The 20777-nt window shown below is 41.0% G+C and overlaps 1 protein-coding gene across 1 annotated transcript in view; it reads left to right on the top strand.

Moving 5' to 3' along the window:
* LOC146861608 (contactin-associated protein-like 5) overlaps positions 1–20777 on the top strand; it is a 1183739-nt gene that overhangs the window by 992755 nt on the left and 170207 nt on the right. Inside the window, exons 19-20 of the mRNA XM_085646457.1 lie at positions 5517–5741; positions 20300–20430. Of these exons, the coding sequence (XP_085502583.1) occupies positions 5517–5741; positions 20300–20430 (356 nt within the window). The remainder of the gene's footprint in view (positions 1–5516; positions 5742–20299; positions 20431–20777) is intronic.

A 20777-nucleotide genomic window follows, 5' to 3' on the forward strand; every position in this document is an offset into this window, starting at 1 on the left:
GGAAACAAAACCTATGCCTAATTCTTGGTGAATAATATACAAAGGAGTGGATTGAGGAATCAAGAGCAAATTTCTGAGAAACTTGTTTTCCCCTATTTGTAGCTCCTCCGCCTCCTTGTAAGCCCAGATTTCAGACCCATACTTAGAGATGGCAATGCATTTAGCTCTATAAATATATTGAGCATGGCTTCAATTGGCTCAGCCCGGAGTCTCTGTGCAAAACCAAGAAGAGCTACTGTTGATCTTGCCATAGCATGCTTTTTTGCTTTCTTTTGCGGTACCCAAGAGTCCCTCTCGCCAAACAGTTCCCCTAAGTATGTGAATGAAGTCACCCTTCTTATTACGGTTCCTTCACAGAAGTACGTTTTGAGCTTTTTGGGTCTATGGCCCATGACCATGATATGCGATTGTGAGGTGTTATCACTTAAATCCAGAGATCTCACGAAGACCGCAGAAGAATCCAGGAGACTCTGGAGCCCCACCGCTGTACGCGCAAGTAAAACCGCATCATCTGTGTATAGAAGAGCGGGGTTTGACCGATCCCCGGCTCGAGGGATATTTTGGCAAGCTCTGCACAGAGAGGAGTCAAGGTTATTTATGTATAAAGTAAAAAGAAGGGGAGCTAAAATGCAGCCCTGTCTGACTCCTCTTCCAATACATATGTGCTCAGTATAGTTACCCCTCTGGTCCAATCTCACCCTCGTAGAGAGCTCCCTATGCAGGTCCGACAAAAATGTAACTATACATCGGTCCATTCCCTTATCAATTAATAAAACCCATAATTCTGATCTATTGACTCGATCGAATGCCGAGGACAGGCTTGGATGTAGTTTCCCAGTCTTAGCTGCTGTGTATTTCCCAAGTAACAGCTGCAGGTTTAAGCACTGATCGATTGTGCTCCTTTCATTCCTGAAACCATACTGCAGATTTGATAGTACATGACTCTCTTCAAGCTATTCTGTTAGTTTACTGAGGATTACTATCCCAAAATCTACACAGCGGAATATGTATTCATTTAGCGGGTGCTGAAAGTGACAAATGATGCACATCCACAAGTTTCTACTTTTCATATGGCTTTGTTTTGGGCCAGTATCTGTTTGGAAGAAGGCGTTTGTTCTGGATCTATTTTGTGACTATTTACTTGAGTGTAAGGATGCGTATTTTAGCGTGTCTATCTTATAGACTGTCACAACATTGTTTCATTTATTCTCTCTCAGCAGATAAATGGACTGCGTGCTGCATTAGATTCTCTCACATATTTGACTCCTGTCAGTTTGTGTATTCTGCACTGAATTTTATATTCAGATGGTGGCTTGGTGTTCTTTATTCTTCCAAGAGTGTGTGTATCTCCAGTTCTCTGAATATTTATAAGCTATTCATACAATTTTACTCTGAACAATATGGTGACTGTCCTGTTCCATAGAAAAGGGCCGAACATAAATGTGCTTACATTCGAGGTAACTGTAAGTGAAGACCTCATTTTAATTCATTTAGATCAGAGGTCTTCAAACTTTTTGAGGATCAGCCCCCCCCAGCCAAATTTTCTTAGATGTCGGGTCCCCCACCACCTGACAGAAATTTCTGGAATCTGGTATACTAAATAATTGACCGCCATCCTCATATCCCTGGCCATATCCGGCAAATATTGTTAAACACCGTAAGAGTGTTTAGTAAACTCCAGGTTTGTGAGTGGGTGTGGTTAAATTACAGAGGCTTATTTCACAGTTCAAATCAAAATTTTCCAAGATAAAATGTGCTCAAATTGTTTTTACTAGGGTTTTACTTATGCAGTTGAGTCATAATGGGACAGTGTTATCCGGAGCAACCCACTCATCTCCTAAGTAATTATACTCAAGTCAGGCAAATACACACCAACCTCTTCGAAAACCTTTTGAATTGAAGTGAGCCACTCAGTCCCAGACTTCTTGTTGCCTTCTTCAAATTGTTGAGCGCTGCCAACGCAATTGAAGGCTTTGTCTTGATAAAACGTGGGTAACTATCAAAGGAGGTGGCCACAGCAAGCAAGGAAGGAAAGCCTATCACATTCCCTTTAACAAGAAGTATCTCACAGGGTGGTGACATCCCTTCCTGTGATGTCATGTGACACCAATGTGCTTTGCTTATGTTAATTAACCCCCCACTTGTTTTTTTATGACTTGTGCCCTGAGTGGGTGTTTATGACACATCAGGCTTCTGTTTAGAAAACTAGAACTAATAAAAACTGAATGATGTTGCCTATTTTACTTCAGAGCAGTGTTGTCTGACAGACTTTGTGGTGATCAAATGGGTCTGGGTCCAGCTGCACAGTGAACTGGCAGCATTGCAGTGCATGTGAATGCAGTGGTGGCCAGCGCAGGTAAGCATGGTCAGGCGGAAGTGGGACAGGAAAGTCGACAGACGTGAGAATAGGTCAAATTAAATATATAAATAAAACCTATTACATCCCACTGCCCCACACGCTTACCTGCATCAGCCGCGACTGATGTGTGAGCATCCCGGGAGTGGGTTTAGGCAGAGGGTAGAAAAGATTGTTAGAGGCTGAAAGGGTTTACGGTGGAGGCCAAAGGCAGTGCTTAATTATTTTTTTTTAAAACACATGGACCAAAGCTTTTATTATGTCACAGTTGCTAGCCATGGCTCTTGCCAGGATAGCTGTATACCTGCACAGCCGGGTCTTGAACAAACCAACGCATGCCTCCTTCTTCCTCGTCCCTGTTTTTCCTGCCTCAGTCTCATTCTTGCAGGTGGTTTTTCATCTCTGCTTTATCCCTTTGTCTCTGGTTTCACAGCTTTCTTGGCCTTCTTTTCTTTTCCCCTATTCTGCTTTGTTCTCTCTTGCTCTTGGTCAAAATTGGATGCTGGAAAATAATTCTTGGTCCCTAAAAATGAGTACCGGGGGCAACCACCTGCCACCTCCTATATAAAGGAAGCGCTCCCCACATGTGGAGACAGGTCAGGAATAGACTGGTTGAAAGCACTGTTCGTCAGATCACCCTTTGCCCCAGAACCCTCGGCCCAGTCGCCACAGCCGCCTATGCACTGCAACGCAAGTAAAAAGAAAATGGTAGTCTCTTACTTGATTACACTCTCTCGTGTGTTGGAACCTCCGCTGTGAAACCACACAGTAGCATGAGTCAACTGCCCTTCTTTTGTCCCCTAAGCCATTTGTTTTCAGCCTATTACACAGAAAGGTCAGTCTTAAAATTGTTCTCTTTGAGCATGATGTATTAAACAAGCATGAAAAAGGGCTACATTAAATGTGTACTTTTGTAATTTTGAAAGAAAAACGTGAGCGTGTGGCATGCCTATGCTTATTGTAAATGTACTGGAACCTCGGCAGGTCCTAACCGAAGGTACACAGCAATAAAGTCTGTTCACAAGCAAATGATTTCACATCATTTTCTCCTTTTTAAACCACTTTATTACCATAATTTTTATCTAGACCAACTCATGCTTCCACTTTTTTGCCACAAATTCAACAAGTGCCTATAATGGCTTTTCTCCCAAACACTTGGGGATTCACTATTCCTCATGGCGCGGTAAAACTGTATGTGACCCAGTGTATTTTGGGCAGCCTCTGCACTTCTTCAGGAGAACTACAATTAAATAAAACACATATCAATCCAAATGCCCTTCCCAAACACATATAGACTCTTGGTATTTAATGCACACCTCTAGGGGTGTTATCTATCCTTTGTTAACATGCATCCATCAAAAAGTACATGAGAAAAAGGTGAATGGAGCATACTAAATGAAAAAAATGAAATGAAAAAAGTGACAAAAATGAAAAAAGTGAAAAAAAGCAACTGAAGCGTAGACCCACATCATTTCATGATGCAAACAAACTAAAACCTTTGACCTAATCTTGATTCTACCTGACATGCTCGGTGTCAGTGAACCATCACCCGACATAAAAAACTGAAACGTGCTGATGCATCTCTGTGTTCAACAGGAACAACATGATTACAACAGCTTGTTTCTAACTCACAACTTAAATGTGCAATATACCTTGAACCAACTCACAATTTAAATGTGCAGCATACCTTGAACCGTATCCGTGCCCCATCTTGCCAAACACAGAACTGCTAATATATCATTAAACGACCGTGAGCGTCCACAGAGTATTTGAATCATTCCTGGTGACATGAAACTAAACAAAATACGTAACCAGATTTCGTGCCCCTTCTCAAACCCATAAGAAATAAAAATAGTGAAACATGCAAACATTTCTCCTCACCAAATATTTTGGGGTAGATTTACAAGAAAGTGATGCATCTGTAGAGATGCGTCACTTTCCCTGCGCCAACATGCCAAATCCTTGCGTCACCGTGGAACCATGGCGCAAGGATTTGCAGATGCGTCAGAAATTCTGACGCATCTGTTGACGGAAAAGTCACGGATTGCTGGAGTCGTGTCGCAAGCACGACGCAACTCCTGCAATGCTCAGGGGCGCCCTATGCCTAACATGCTGCGTCACTCCTTACGCCTGCTTCAAGCAGGCGCAGGGTTTTGACGCAGCATGGATGTAAAAGTGACTCAGTGAAATCTTGTAGATTTCACTGCGTCACTTTTACTGGGTTCCTGCGACGGAACGCCCACCCTGCATACATTAAACCTGATGCAGGTTTAATGTGGCGCAGGGCTTCACTATGTGACGCATCTCTCTAGCTGCGTCACGTTGTAAATGGGCTGCAACTTTTACGCTGCCGCTGCGTCACAAAAGTGATGCAATGACGGTGCAAAAGTGACGCAAAGGGCTTGTAAATCTGCCCCTTTGTTTAAAAACATAATCATTGACACAGAAAGAAAATTACTTTAAAATTCAAACTAATGATAAATCTATCCCTGTACAATGTGTCTGAATGCTGCCAACTCAGTAAATGACCACACTATCTTCATGAAATCGGTTCATTCTGAGAGCTTAAATGCGTCAGCTGACGTGAGGCAGGGATTCTCCTGTGCTGTGAAACCAAAAGTGAACTACTTTCAAAATGACTAAAGTATGCGCACATCGTGCCCCATCGATTAGGAAAGTGGGGAACAATGAGATTTCAGGGTGGAGTGTGCGCCCCCCCATGGTGTTGCACCCCCCACAAAATATGAAGAACTGTGATTTAGACGATTTCCAACACAGTGGAAACACAACCAGAATTAGAGAGGGGTTTAGGTACATGTCAACCTTGGTGAAATATATTATGGACAATTTAGAGTTGATTCTCTTGGTGTGCGTTCTGTCATGTAGATGTGTTCACATTACAACCTCAAAATGACGTCTCTTCAACATATAAATTACTTGTATGCTCAAGGAAACATAAACTCCAGGAGGATGTCTAAAATCTAATGGATGTTGTTACTTTAACTCTCCCTGAAAAATGTCTTGAAGTGGTACAGCTCGCGGCAGGAGAGCACTCAATGAATGCGCAGCATCGCTGTTTGTGTAATAATAAAACGAAGCATAAGTTAAACGTTATTTGAAGCAGTATCTGATGCAGATGTTTTTTAAAAATTTATTTTAGAAGTCTCTGCGCTGTTTGCTGCAGGCACATCAATCACCTATGCTTTCCAGGAGCCCTATCCCGTCGCCCGGATTGGCAGCGACCCCCCTTCATCTATTTATGCGGATACGAGCCTGCCAAAGGAATCCATTTCATTTACATTCCTGACCGCACAGGCTCCTAGCACCTTATTTGTCTTAAGGTACTATTTCCAGAATTCCATGGCCGTGATTCTCTCCCATAACGGTAAGGCACCGTAATTTTAGTGCATGCATAATATCTATAAAGATTCATTGTTTGGATAATATATGGAGTCCACGATTTTCAGTTTCATGAATACGAACCATCATTTGTATGGTCTCTTGGAATTGTACTTTGCGAAATGTGTGCGAATCTCTTTCTTGTCTGTTCTGCAAAAGCTCAGCTCCTGAAGTGCCATGAGGCACTTCGTGCACTTCGTACAAGCCTTCATAATGCCTGATAATAATTTAAGACGCTAAGTATGATATTATGAGAGAGGGATATAAAACAGCCTTTACTTGGTCTAGGTTGTACCTTTGATTACCTGTTTTGAAAACTCTCCATGTCATTAACCGCATGGAAGAATGAACCCCAGCTCAGCCGAGGTTTGATTGTAAAGGACTGTGATTTGTTGGATTTTTTAATAGTTGAGATCACAATTCACATTTTTTTCAAGTCATGAACTAGAGGTACCGGTAAAAGGTTACTAAGGTGTATATCTGAAAGGGTTAGAGATACACAAACAAGGACACGTTGTGAAAGTATACATAGCGCTATATCCTTTATCTGCAAATTGTATGCGACAAGAAACACATTATGCTCATAGATGGAAAATTTAATTAACAAGTTCTGCTTCAGTTATTTTGATGCTTCGCTCATCCTTTGAATCAGAAGTCACATAGGAGAGGTGAGCTCACCAGCTATAATCGGTGTAAAGAGCAAGGCTTTAATTGAGCCGGGTCCTGCTGGTGCTCCGGCAGTTCTAAAAGGCATCTGCTGAGACGGGTTCCTATGGGGTTTTCCATTTTTGCCATTGCCCTCAAGGTGAAAAAAACACTTAACTCAGCAGCAGAGCCACTCTTAACTGCCTTTGGTGTAATGTCAAAGAAACTCGTTCTATACACCCCACAGGTCCAATTCCATGCACAGTAAAGAGGTTGGCAGCCAGCGAGGGGATGGCACAGTGATGTCGTCAATGATGTAATTCAACATGTCATAAGTGATGTAATAATGAAGTCATAAACTTGGCATGGCTGGGGCACTTTACAATTTGCTCAGTAAACTGTAACTGTTGGATTTCATTGTTTAAAAAAAAATGTAAACATTATTATTTATATGATTATAACACCTAACCATAACATGACACTAAACTTTTTTTCCAGTGGAGATACATGTGTGTGTGTGTGTGGAGTATATCAAGAATAGGGAGCACTTTCATAGATTGGGAGAGCATGATTAAGCAGTGCATTGCACAGGCATAATTAGTGCAATTTCCATTGTGACAAGAACAATCACATTAAAAATAAGTGATCAGTGTAAAGGGAACATATTGTTGTGTTACTCTAAATCATGGGTACTCACAAACTTTCTCTCGCGGGCCACATTTACAGTGTGGTTTGTGGCCAAGGGCCGCACCGGGGGGGGGGCGGGGTCAGTGGGAGCGGGGTCAGTGGGGGGCGGGGCTAGAGTAAAAAAATCTGTGACCATGAGGTCAAACACAGGCCCCAGAAGCGGACTCATTAGTCCACTGAGCCACCAGACCTGGCATACACACATCTATCTATCTATCTATCTATCTATCTATCTATCTATCTATCTATCTATCTATCTATCTATCTATCTATCTATCTATCTATCTATCTATCTATCTATCTATCTATCTATCTATCTATCTATCTATCTATCTATCTATCTATCTATCTATCTGTCTCTATCTGTCTATCTGTCTCTATCCATATGTCTCCATCTATCTTGTTGTATTCCGCTTTAGGTGTCCATATATAGGTTTTCCTGAAACATGTCCTTATATAGGCACAATTTGCATTGCCCTTACATAGGCATAAGATCCCAGTCCTTATTTAGGCAATAGCCATGCTATCCAAATACAGGCATAGTCACCTACATCCGTCCACCCCAATGTCACAACAAGTTCTTTGAAACCAGACCCTTAAGCTCTTGGGAGTTCCCCTAGCACAGGATTATTGATTTCTCCAAGAACTCATTTATTATGCATGAACCGCTGTTCCTTAACGATTCATTCCTAACATCTTCCTCTGCCCGACTTTACGTCAATGCTAACATTCCAAGGCACCTACCAGGTATAATATACCTTCCCTTGCCCAAGCAAGTAGGAGCAGACCTCGATTTTAGAGGAGCCCGTGTCCCGACCTGACGCACTGACAAGAGACGCTGTCATCTCTGCTCGCAGAGAATCCAGCTTCCAGTGTTCTGACTCCCTTCGCGGGGTGTTAGAGCTCGAGACCCGGAAAGAGATTCCCACCTCTCTCATTCTCAAGGTATGGACCTGACTAGAACCTAGAGAGACTCTTGGCATACCAGACTTGGCATACCATACTATAGCATACCATACTATAGAATACATCACCTGCTTCTTACCTTGCACTACACTTAGGTTAGGTACACTGGGGTAGAACTAGTTAGAGAAGCATCTTATTAGCACTCGCATTTTTAGCTTATGTTATTTATGTATATGAATATATGTGTCATAGCTAAAAGATAATGCTAGTGCAGTATTATTTCTTTCTACTGCTTACGCTGTACATAATATATCTTGCATACTGTCTTACCATTGTAACAGCTCATATCTCTTACACGAGAAACAAGACTGTTCAATAAATCCTTTTGTTGAAATGCCCATCTATTCTTTCTGTGTAACTCTGAAGAAACGAAGCATGCACGATTAGCTGAGTGAAACTGTTATCTGTTGTTTCCACGCTTCTGAGAGTGTTCCGATTCTAAAGGGGAACAAAGTTGTCATGTTTATGCGGTTGCCAGAAACTACTCCCTTCCTGTTTGCAAGGAGTTTCTAGTGGCCTCTGAGTTAGCTGGCACAAAGTAATTAAGATTAATATTCTCGATATGGGCATACTGGCCTCAGTCCTATGCCAATTCTATAGGGTATATTATTCCAATGCGCAGAGCCTATTAAGGATATAGGAAATACACTACAATCTTTCTCCATCTGTCTCTATCTATCTGTCTCAATCTGTGTCGCTGTCTCTCTGTCTCTATCTTTGTCTCTGTCTCTATCTGTTTCTATCTGTGTCTCTGTTGCTCTGTCTCTATCAGTCTGTATGTCTCTCTCTATATATGTCTCTATCTGTCTTTATCTATCTATCTCTATCTATATATCTCTATCTGTCCATCTCTATGTCTATCTATCTATCTATCTATCTATCTATCTATCTATCTATCTATCTATCTATCTATCTATCTATCTATCTATCTATCTATCTATCTATCTATCTATCTATCTATCTATCTATCTATCTATCTATCTATCTATCTATCTATCTATCTATCTATCTATCTATCTATCTATCTATCTATCTATCTATCTATCCGTCCATCCATCCGTCTGTCTGTCTGTCTGTCTGTCTGTCTGTCTGTCTGTCTGTCTGTCTGTCTGTCTGTCTGTCTCCATATGTCTCTATCCATATGTCTCTATCCATATGTCTCTATCCATATGTCTCTATCCATATGTCTCTATCGGTCTGCCTCTATCTGCCTCTATCTGTTTCTCTGTCTCTCTGTCTCTATCTATCTGTCTCCGTCTGTCTCCATCTATCTGCCTCTATCTGTTTCTCTGTCTCTCTGTCTCTATCTATCTGTCTCTATCTGTGTGTCTGTCTCTATCTATCTGTCTCTGTGTCTCTGTCTCCATCTGTGTCTCTGTCTCTGTGTTTCTCCAATTGTCTGAATGTGCTTAGGTTGGCAACACAAAACAGGAAGCTTCCCAAAAGGCCCTTTAAAAGTCAGCTGTGAAAGCGTTTACAGCTGACTTTTAAAGGGCCTTTTGCGCAGCTTTCCGAGGGTGCTGTGTGTGACTTCACAGAGGCCGGCAGTAAACACAGAAGATGGCAGCAGGAGCATTTAATAGTATTCACTAAGTATGCTCCTGCGGTCATCTTTTGTGTTCACTGCAGGCCTCACTGGAAACATAGAAACTGGAGGGCAAGGTCCGTGGGCCGCCAATGAAGGCCTGCCGGGCCGCTGGCGGCCCGCGGGCCGTACTATGAGTACCAGGGTTCTAAATAGTCAGCACCAGTCTGAATTATCTAATGTAGCACCAGGTAACAAATTAGGACAATGTTACCTTTTGCATCTGGATGAGATTTTCTTCATGTAATGTTTTCCAAGACAGCTTTCACCTCACTTTGCCCCAAGCGCTAGATTATGCAAATAAAGATTGGTGGTGAATTTCACACAAAGCGAGAAGCACTGCTGAGGGGAGCCTTTGTGAGGAGGCTTGTTTGATTACCACATCCCCTACAATACTGCTTTGAGCCCAGTAGGAGGGGCTATCTAGATCATAACCATCGTGGTAGACCCGCATACACGGGACACTGCTGAGAGGAGCCTTGTTGTGAGGAGGCTTGTTTAGGGACCACATCCCCTAAAATCCTGCTGTGAGCCCGGTAGGTGTGGCTATCTGGACAATAACCATCGTGGGAGACCCGCAGGCATGGGACACTGCTGAGAGGAGCCTTGTTGTGAGGAGTCTTGTTTGGGTACCACATCTCTTACAATTCCTCTGTAAGCCAAGGAGGAGAGGCTAGCTAGGCTGTAACTATCACAGGAGACCCGTGGGCATGGGATGCACACGGTATGGGCTTGAGATCATGCCAGGGCCAAGGCACCCATCAGAGCCCAGAAGAGGCTGGGCTGCTTCTCTTTGCTTGCTGGAATGTAACCATTCTACAATTGCCATCCAAGGTAATAGGAGGTTATTATAGTGATGAGTGTAGCCTTGGAAACAAGGGGAGTCCCTTGATTTTATGTATCGGCTACAAAGAAAGATGGGGAAAAAGAAGATCACTCGTGTATCACCTGCTCCTATTTTTGCAGCCAAAAGTAACTCTATTGATAGAATGTTAGAAAGGGCTGAAGGTGTTATTAGCATGGAAATAGCACTCACTGAGAGAAAACTATTTGAATTCTCGCACAGGCTCAGGTATATTCTCTGCAGTTGAACCAGTACCATAATCTTTGGCAATGTCACCTCCTGGTACCCATACAAATTCCCAAGAGTTGGCCACAGCACAAACTGGAAGTCTAACACAGGCCACTCAAAGTAGCCTTAAAAAGACAGTTAAAAGTAAGAGATTGAAATGGGGTACTTGGACTAACCTGGCAGAGGCTAGTTGACAAACTGATTGCAGCGATAGCGAGCAACTCATGGAGGGTTGTTTTTCCAAAATGAGAGAGCTTTTGTGGAGGAAGCTGTACCCTAGTATCATCACCTAGAAGCTGTAGAGTCACAGCTCGCCCTTCTAATGTTACAGAGGCTGCCTGTGGGAGTTCTGTGATTTTAGTTCTCACAGATTTTCATGCGTTGTCAGAATCTCAGCCCAACATGAGCAGTATGAATCATATGGGAATGGCGAGGAGTAACCCAATGTCCATTAATCAGGAAAATATGGCACCCCAAAGGCCTGGTCTCACTTCAACAAGTGGCCCTGGCAGCCATCAGCCCTACAAATCCCTGTCAGCGGGGGGGGGGGGGGGGGTTGGTTACTAGGTCACCAAGACAGGGCAGGCTCAGAGAGAGAGAGGTCTAATTGTATCTCTAGGGAAGTTCATATCAATCTCCAACCTGCAGCCTGTCCTTAGGTGGCTGTTTTCATTGGAGTAACCTGCTACAAGAAAAATCATATGGAGTCTTATGAGGAGATGTTCGATAAAGTTTTAGATTGGCTTGTTAACCTCAGGGTTTTCCAATTTCACCAGGCAGATTAAATTTTGCTGAGAAAGAGGATTGGCTGAATTAGCTCTGGACTGGTACTGACCTCTGAGGACTGTGTTATTGTTAATTTTAGTCACCCATACTTGGTGCAAAGGATTTTGTCTGGGGATTTGAGTAAAGACCATATGAGGCATTCCATTTCTGTGGTACAACTTTTTTTAAATTATAAATCCTGTTTGTATATGCCTGTAGCGTAGAACTAGCAGATGCATAAGCCTAATGAAGGAAACCAACTAATTGCAAAACCCCTCATCTAAGATTTTAGCATCACAGCAACAGCTTTGAATTGCAAAAGAGATTAGCTTTTAGTGCCGGTTGCAAACCGATTTGAAGCCCTATTGGAGATTGAGCAGAAATAGGCCCTTCATTGCCCCTGCTATAGATGTCTGAAAAGGAACTGATATTTCTGCAAGGACTGGTTATTGGGTGTCCACCAGTGGCAGGTTCTCCTTCATTCTTATGAATTGGATTGTTGCTGGTCTAAAGGGAAAGGTAACTGACCCTGGCTGAATACATTGTATAGCTGACTACGATATTATTGCATTTCAGGAGACATATGTCACTTCCACATTATCATGTGCTTGTTTTGTTTATTATTCCAGCCCTGCTGTGTCATCTATATGAGGGAGTGTCAGGAGAGAACTTTTGGTTTTGTTCTAGCTGAATCTCAACCTAAACGTGTCAGTGGTTGACTCTGGTAGTGCCGCTTTCCAAATCCTGTGTGTCAAGGACAATCCAAGCCCTTTTTATTTTTATTTGATTCATATTTATAATAATGCTTTTTCTGATACAGTTTGTGTACATTTTAGAGAGTTGTTTAGTTTTTTAAGAAAACGTTTTTAACCTCATCTGTTGATTCAGTACAACCAACATATATTGTTTGCTGAGATTTCAATGCCAAATTCATCACAAATATAGAGGATCTGGGAACCAAGGGTCCCGCTAGTTTTGAAGATATCAGCAAAAGTAGAGGGGTAGGGTTGGGTCTTTACCTAGCGGAGAATGATTTGGTGGATATGGTACCTTACTTCAAGGGGGATGGCTGAACCTTACTCTCTTTCAGAGGAAATGGACTTCCACTATTGATTACATTTTTTTTGTTTCCAGAGATTTTTTCCCTGGTTCTCTCAGAGTACCATAATAGACACTCAGTGGGGGATCACAATGCTCTGACAGTTGTCGGGCATTTTCCAGTTTTTTAAGGATAATCCCCCGGTTGCAGCCATAGAGATTTCCCAACACACTAGAGACAGCTTAAGATTGATATGGTTCCTTAAGGAACCTACGGTTACCCTATGTTTACTAGTGAAGACATTTCTGATATTCTTTCTGGGTTGTTTAGCAGAAGAGAGTGAGGAAGTTCTTCTGGCCCATTATAGCCCTTTATGTGCAGGCATTAGGATCATTGGATGAAACATATCAGACCGGTTCAATGGCTAATTGTCACTTGAGAAGGACTCTTGCAACTAACCCAAGGGACGGCAATGAAGCCATTGAGGCAAGGAAAAGTTACAAACTCACCATCGGGAGTCAGAAGAACTACTTGATAATTAAAATATTGGATACTGCTCATGGATGCAGCCTCGAGAAACTGTAACAACGTGTTTTTGGATACTGTTAGCAAGATTCAATTGAGAGATTTCATGCCAAAACCAATTTTAATTTGTTGTATAACAGGCCCGGTTTGGGTTACACACTTTAGTTCTATCTATCAAGTAGTGGAAGATAAGTCATTAACTGATTTACTTATGGTTAGGCTGTGCAATACTTCTCCCTTGCAATTTACTCTGTGTTAGGTCGAGGATGCGATAAAGCAAAGTCCAGGATAGGAAGCTATGGGAACGGATGTGGTACATATGGACCTTTTTAAAAGTAACAGTGATCTCTGGAGTCCTTTGCTGAATTTTAATAACTCTTTTAGTTCTAAGATAACTAGGTCCTGGGCATTATTGATTATTGTTCCCATCTTCAAGAAATATGATCAGAACCTGCCTACATGTTATCACCCGATCTCCCTCATAGACAGCACAGTTAAGATTTTTGGCAGGGTAATTTCCAAACAGATAAGAGCTTGTTTATGCCAGAATAACATCTTTTCCTCTTTTCAATATGTTTTTCACCCTGGGCTGGGTACGGTGGAGCGTATCTAAATTTACAACTGATCCTGGATAAATACAAGGATCATAAGACAAGGTCCACTGTACTTAGCATTTATGGATCTGTCCACAGCTTTTGATTTTGTCAACAAGACTTATCTGTGGTTAAAGCTGTTGTATATGGGAATTGAGGTCACCTTTGTAAATTTCTTATAATTTTTGCACAAGTATTTGGCTACCAAGGAGTGTTATAGTCCTTCCGTAGAAACCTCAAGTGTTTTTCCTTTAGCCTTTGTTTTGCAACAGGGTTGCATCCTGGCTCCTCTTTTGTCTATTTTATATGTTAGCAACTTAAGTCCTGGGAAAAGCGAATGTTGATGTTCCAAAAAATTGCAAATATTTCAGTAACCCAGGTATTGTACGCTGATGATGCCATTTTGATGCCTAGGATCCCGAGAGCTGTGCGCGGCTTAGTGGAATCCTTTGCCTCCTCTATGTGTAGTCTGGATTTAGCTACAAACTTTGGGAAATCCCATATTACAGTGTGTGGCCTAGGGAAGAAACGTATTGATAGGGAAAGGTCTATGAGCTGTGTGAGTATTTTTTGTTGTCTTGGGGTTACCTTCAATTCGGGTGGTTCCTGGCAGCCTCAGCTTAACCTTTCATGTGTAACATTAAGTTGGGCTGCATGGTTATTTTAAATCTCACACAGACAATATTTAAGGGCACAGTTGCACCATTTTTAAAACTATATAACCAACAATGTGTCACAACAGCCAAGTATGGTGCCGGGATCTGGGATTGGCAAAATCCATCTGTTCTGCAGGTCCAAGAAAAACGTATCTGCAGGTGACTTTTTAATCTCCCGCCCTCAAGCTCAATTTTTATTTTACTTTATTTTACATTCGAAGTTGAACTTACAGTATATCTCTGAAAGGATAAGGTTGGCCCCGCTTTTGTTTTGGGTTAGCATTTAGAACAACATTAAGGCTAGTTTTAATAGGGAGGTAATAACAGACTGCCTAGAACTTGAAGGAGGTCTCGCTATTCCCTGGTTCAATTATGTAATAGGGAGGTAATTGTAGATTGCCTCAAACTTGAAGGAGGTCTCTCTATTCCCTGGCTCAATTTTGCTTCAGGTCTTTTAATGAATTAGGCTTATCTATTTTTTCTTGTGCACCGATCACTTTAGTTAAATCAGATAAATTGCTGTTGAAGAACAGTTTCAGGATCCTTTACCTAAACCAGCGTTATGATAGCGAATACACTAAAAGTTCTGTGAAGGATTATTTTTTAATCTTAGCATTGATAGATTTAGCGTTTTATTTTACCTTGCAACAGAATAGATGGGAAAGATTGCTTCTTTTTCATTTTAGGGCAGGCGCAGTGTGAAGATTAGCATATGTTTAGGAGGATGTTCATCAATGGAAATCCAGTTTGCCTGCTTGCCCGTGAGATGGACTTCCTCCCAGTCATTGCTGCACTTCCTGTTTTTCTTTGCAAATTTTATAGGAATTATTTTATTCAATTTCTTAACCAATCTTAAACTATTCAGCTATTGAGAAATGTAATGAAACTATACAGTACCTGCAGCTTTGAGGAAGCAAAGACGTGTGTTTTAGTGTGTGCTCCTTTCTTACATCAGCAGGAAAAAGTAGGAAAACAATGGAAGGCTGTTAACGTGGTTATATAGATGGAGAGACTTTAAAAATGATGACTTGAGTAGTTTTAAATTGGGACTGCATGCACTTTGTGTGGGACTATTAGGATGCTGCCCTTTAGGAAGAAGGGCTTAAAATGTTTGGTTTCAAAATGATCTTATCATTGTATCAATTCTGTAGTTGTTTTACTGTGTACATTTGCTTTATCTTTTGTGGTTTGTTGTAAATCGAATAAAGATTGTTTTGATTTGGTTTGACTATCTTACAGTAGCGGTCCGTGGGGGGAGTGACGGTTAGGCAGTGAGGAGGGGCGAGGGAGGGGCACGGTGGGGAAATGTAAACACCGGAATATGGATGAACGGAGGTAAGTACACATTTAAAAAAGTAAAACAAATTTTGTTGCGCGCGCTGCATCGCATTTTGCGATGCAGCGCGCGCAAAGGAATTTGTTTTATTTATTTAAATGTGTACTTACCTCCGTTCATCCATATTCTGGTGTTTATATTTTCCTACCCAGCCCCTCCCCCGCCCCGCCTCACTGCCCCACCGTCACTCCCTCCACGGACCGCTACTGCTATCTTACCTTTTGCATCTGGATGTAATTTTCTCAATGTAATGCTTTCCAAGACAGCTTTAGACACCCTTTCCCCATACCCCCATCAAAATTTGTAGTGTATTGCACATTAAAAGATAAATTCTCTGATTGAGCTTTCTGGCCATTGACCCCTAGACATCCCTTTGCAGGCAGGTGCAGTCACTGACTGCACCCAACAGCAAGGGGATCTCTAATTCCCTTCAAAACTGCAGGCGGATTGCCGCCCGCTCTGTGAAAACACATCGCAGCTTTAAAGCAGCCACTCAGTTTTTCACATGAATGCGCTGCCCTGAGGGCTGCCAATTCACCATAATGCGGTGCGTTTTCCTGGATTGCGCTGGGCGCACCTTTCGAAAGGTGCACCCAGCTCAATCCAGGAAACTGTGCTGCATCCATAATATGGCCCCAGGCAATGAAGGTGTGGCATTGTGGAAAATGATTCTCAGGGACATTTAAATGATTGCAATACTTTCACTGAGATGTAAGGCAGACAGAGACAATGAATGACATAGTTTCAATAACATGGGACAGGCTAGAAATGAGAACTGCTTAAAAGAAGCTGTACAATATGAAAAAAAGCTCAACTGGAGGAGTTTCCTGCACAGGATAAATCAGGATATTTGGCAGTGGGATCCATATGTTTAAGTTCGTCTGTTTTTACGCTGTTAGCGTGGGAGCATGCCGGTTTGTACCATACCAGTTTTGAATCAAGCCACAGCGTGGTGTGATCTGCTTCAGTCAGATTGTGTGCAAGTTCTAACATACAGTACGCAGGGGGCTGCAGAGCCTTTGCTTGAAGATTCATTGCCCTGTATTGACAACATTGTTCTCAGTTACACACAGAATACTTTTGAAAATGTCTTGACTTTTGCTGGAAGGGCTATGCTGTCATTCAGCTTTCCTTAGCAAACCTTGTCAACAGACATTATGCTTAATGCAATATGTGAATTGTGGAGGCAATGTTGCTGAACTTATATTAACTCTTCCATGGGTCTGAACAAGTAAGACTTTTGTTAAGCTCACAACTTCTCTCTTCTCTCTCAAAATAAGGGTCTGAGCATCATAGCTATCAAGCATTGCTTTACTGGGTTTCTGGGCCTGTGGACCTACAACAGTATACTACAGGGATCCTCCTTATGCAAGATGTCCTATTGACTAGTAAGACTTTTGACTAGTAGTACTCTTTGTAAGCAGTCTGGATCTCTCCGCAGCTTAAGAAGCATAAGTATGCTCCACTGCAGTATATCAAATGAATATGCCATCTTGGTGGCAGTCATCTGCACTATTTGGAGTCAGCATTGACTGATGGTTCTTAGCAAATCTGTTCCCTGAGGCATCTGCAAGTTTTGTGAGAAGATGTATGCCAGTGTCGACTCACCCCCAACCACCAGCATAGGAACTGGATCGCGGGATGCCTCTAATCTGTTGCCCTTCACACTAACCACTGCATTTGTTCTGTTTAGTAATAGTGCTTCCTCTTAGCTATACCTAGTACCACTTCCTTGAAAGAGAGTGGTAGTTTGCTGAGAAACACTTTGTGTTCTTGCCCACTGCTTATTGAGTGCATACATTGTGGATTATTCAGTTTCCGAGAAAAAAAAGGGGTCAGCAACTCTACTGAATGGTTGCAAAATAAAATAAGAATGCTTTAGCAACTGTACCATCTTGCACATAGCAGAAAGAGTTTTTTCCTCAAAGCAGTACCTCACATCCGATGCATTTTTTGTGGAGTTGATGCCCACCAGTTGGCATCCATTTAGAATACATGGACACCCAAGTACGTTATTGTTTTTTTGTTCCGATGCCAGTCCTCGGGGTAGTTGGTTTCTGCAACCCAAACACATCTAATGACTTCAGGGGCATAGACAAGGCTCGCACATTTTAATCTTCTGACCGGATACTGTCTCAATTCTTTCAAGGCCCTTAGTGATTTGTTCCAGGTCTATTCCCTCATTGTTGAGGAATATTAACACATCACTCACACATTAGACATAATGCAAATATGTTTACCCACCTCTACCATTTCTGCCATTGTCTCCATCACCACGGCAAAAAGAAGTGTGCTCTGATCACATCTTGAGGATTTTAAAATGAATAGAAATACAGGAAAACATACACCAAAAGCAAGCAACAATGATAATGAATGAGCAATGCTTATTGAAGAAATGCACCATGTTACAATATGTTTTTTAAAAAAACACGAGTATTTCTTTGTATATAAGTATTACTTATGGATAAAAGAAGATAAGATAAAAAATAAAAAATAAATCTTATACATAACTAAAATTTGAATGCCTCAGCCTGTAAATGATATTGCCCACATGTACATATGGCTGTTTATAATGTACAATCAACTTCAATAGTAAATAAAAAACTAATACATACCATATTTATACGAGGATATTTATGGTAGGGAGTTTAACTATGTATACTTGTATACAATTTGCCTATATATTATAACGCTGGGTATGAATCTAAATACTTACACATTATTAAAGTATTATATATAATCATTTTTAAGTAGGTCAATATATAGATCAGATATAAGTTGATGAGTGGTATGCTTATGGGTTTATTTTCTATGATAACACATATCTGTCACAATGTGTAAATCTATTTAGCAAATATTTGTATACGTACTTAACTATTGAAATATTGGGGGGGTGGAACCCCTTACATTACTGCCCATACCGCTACTCTTTGATTCATCCTAAACTTCTTTCAAACTATGCTCCACCCTCCACCTCATCCCAAATCTATACTACTACTATGGACTATAAAAAACCCTTTCCAAACTTTTCCCTCTTTTATTCCTCTTTTATATTATTGATCCAACCAACAGGTGCACTTAGCCACCACCTCCAATACAAATTTACATTGCCCTCTAGTAATCCACTAATAACCCAATCTATCCCTCTTAACCTGTACACTTAAGGCATGAAATCTCAATGATTACTTAGTTAACACAATTTCCATCACTAATCCCCATGAAGAAGAAATCAAACCTTTTTACTAATCTAACTTAAAAAGTCAACCTTGGTTTTGTAGTTGTGTGCTACTCTCTGAAAAGCATTTCAATGTCTCGCCAGAGGTAGTAAATGCTATATCAATGCAATTTACATTTACAATTACATATCTGTAGTGGAACAATTTGTACAGTTGCAACGCTAGATGGCTGTCTTTGACATGAGATCAATCATTGGTTGTACATAAAGAATACAGCAATGGAAGGTGAGTGCAACTCGCCTAGCCCATGACAAAGTTCCCCTTGAAGATTCTAAGTCTAAGATCACCTTGAGGCTAATTCCACAACTGGCACTTTCTATCCAAGGAATGGATACTCAAGGTTGAATTCTAAAGTGGGGTAGAGATGAGTGGCCATGAGTTATTTTCCCTTCAAATAAGCGAACACCACTATTTTGATATTTCTATATTAGCACCCTCAGTACATAAAGGCTCTTTGAGCTGTGACAGGTGCACAAAAACAAGCTCGCGTCGGGGGGACAATTCATATAAAGCTGCGCAATAAGAATGATGACTAAAGTCACAAATAATATTGATAACTATTTGCACTGATATCTTCCTTTATGATCTTGAGAATTTGCTGGTCGGTGCTGTTTTCATGCTCAGCGCACCTCTTAAATGCCTTAACCATGGCCTAGTGCTTTGTAATGAGAGTCGTATTTTTTAGTTATGCATGGCTCTGTAATGCATTATTAAGATCACTGTTGTGGTATGTTTAAAGTGTATCCTGCAGGCTAACTGTCCCATTATTTTTGTGCTCTTGTTTGAATTGCTCGCTAGAGTCGAAACATGCTTTGTTGAGATGCAATTAGAAATGTTTTCATTTTTATTCTGGGCTATCAGCTTTTTTGGCAGGTCATTAACTACCATACAAGGCCCATCCCCTGCAATTTTATCACAAGTACCTTAAGACATTATTAAAATTCGGTCTGCTTGCCAGGGCAACAGAATAATACAAAAATAAAGCGAAGGTTTCACAGGCAACACACACATTTTTTTTTGTACCTTTATAGCTTGCATTACAGGATACGATACTGTTGAATGGAATCATGATACGCATTGTACCAGAACTTGCCCTGTCACAAATTCTTTCGACTATATCCACGAATATACATAACCTTATCCAGGAGATTCTGTTAATTTGCAAAGTTTTGCATGATCTGTTTACGTGGAAGGGAATGGGGAATAACAACCAAGAGCTTTACCCTCCATTGTAATGTAGCTTTCTCAGCACCTCCCTGAACCACGTAGTCATTTGTAACAAATGTTTTGGAAGATCCCTACTACACCAATTAATTCTGGTATTTTGAGATTGATCCATTGTGGTTCTACTTGCAATTGTATATGTTTTCATCATGTTTCTTTCGATCACTGTTTTATAGCTTTACAAAGTCGTGTTTTTTTTATTTGATCTTTCTAAGGAAGTTTGCAGGTACGATACCAAATGAACCAGGAAGGCCCCATTGTGCTAACTGTAGATTCAGCAAACTTTGCAAAGAGGAACCTACACCACGTTCAAATACACAGAGAAGGGAAAGAGCTTTCAATTCAGGTAACACACTGTGACATGCTTTATATTTTTGGAATCACAATGCTGTTTAAATAGAGGAAACATATGAACATCTCCTCCACAGAAATTGTTTACAAAATTAATTATTGTTCCTGTTACAGGTACTTGCAGGAATGTTAAAACTTGTCTCTTAGTCATAAGTTTGTGGTTAATGATATGATTGAAATTTATTTTGTTTATTTCTTCAAATATTATTCCTTCTTCAAATGTGTGAAATATATACCTCCATTGCAGTGAAATTGGTAGGGTTGCTTGAAACACCTCCCAAAGGAAATAATGATCGAGATCTGACTTGAGTTAACCTACTAAGCTTCAATCATAATTAGAAT

Source organism: Triturus cristatus, chromosome 3_1 (assembly GCF_964204655.1).
Source record: "Triturus cristatus chromosome 3_1, aTriCri1.1, whole genome shotgun sequence".
NCBI lineage: Eukaryota > Metazoa > Chordata > Amphibia > Caudata > Salamandridae > Triturus > Triturus cristatus.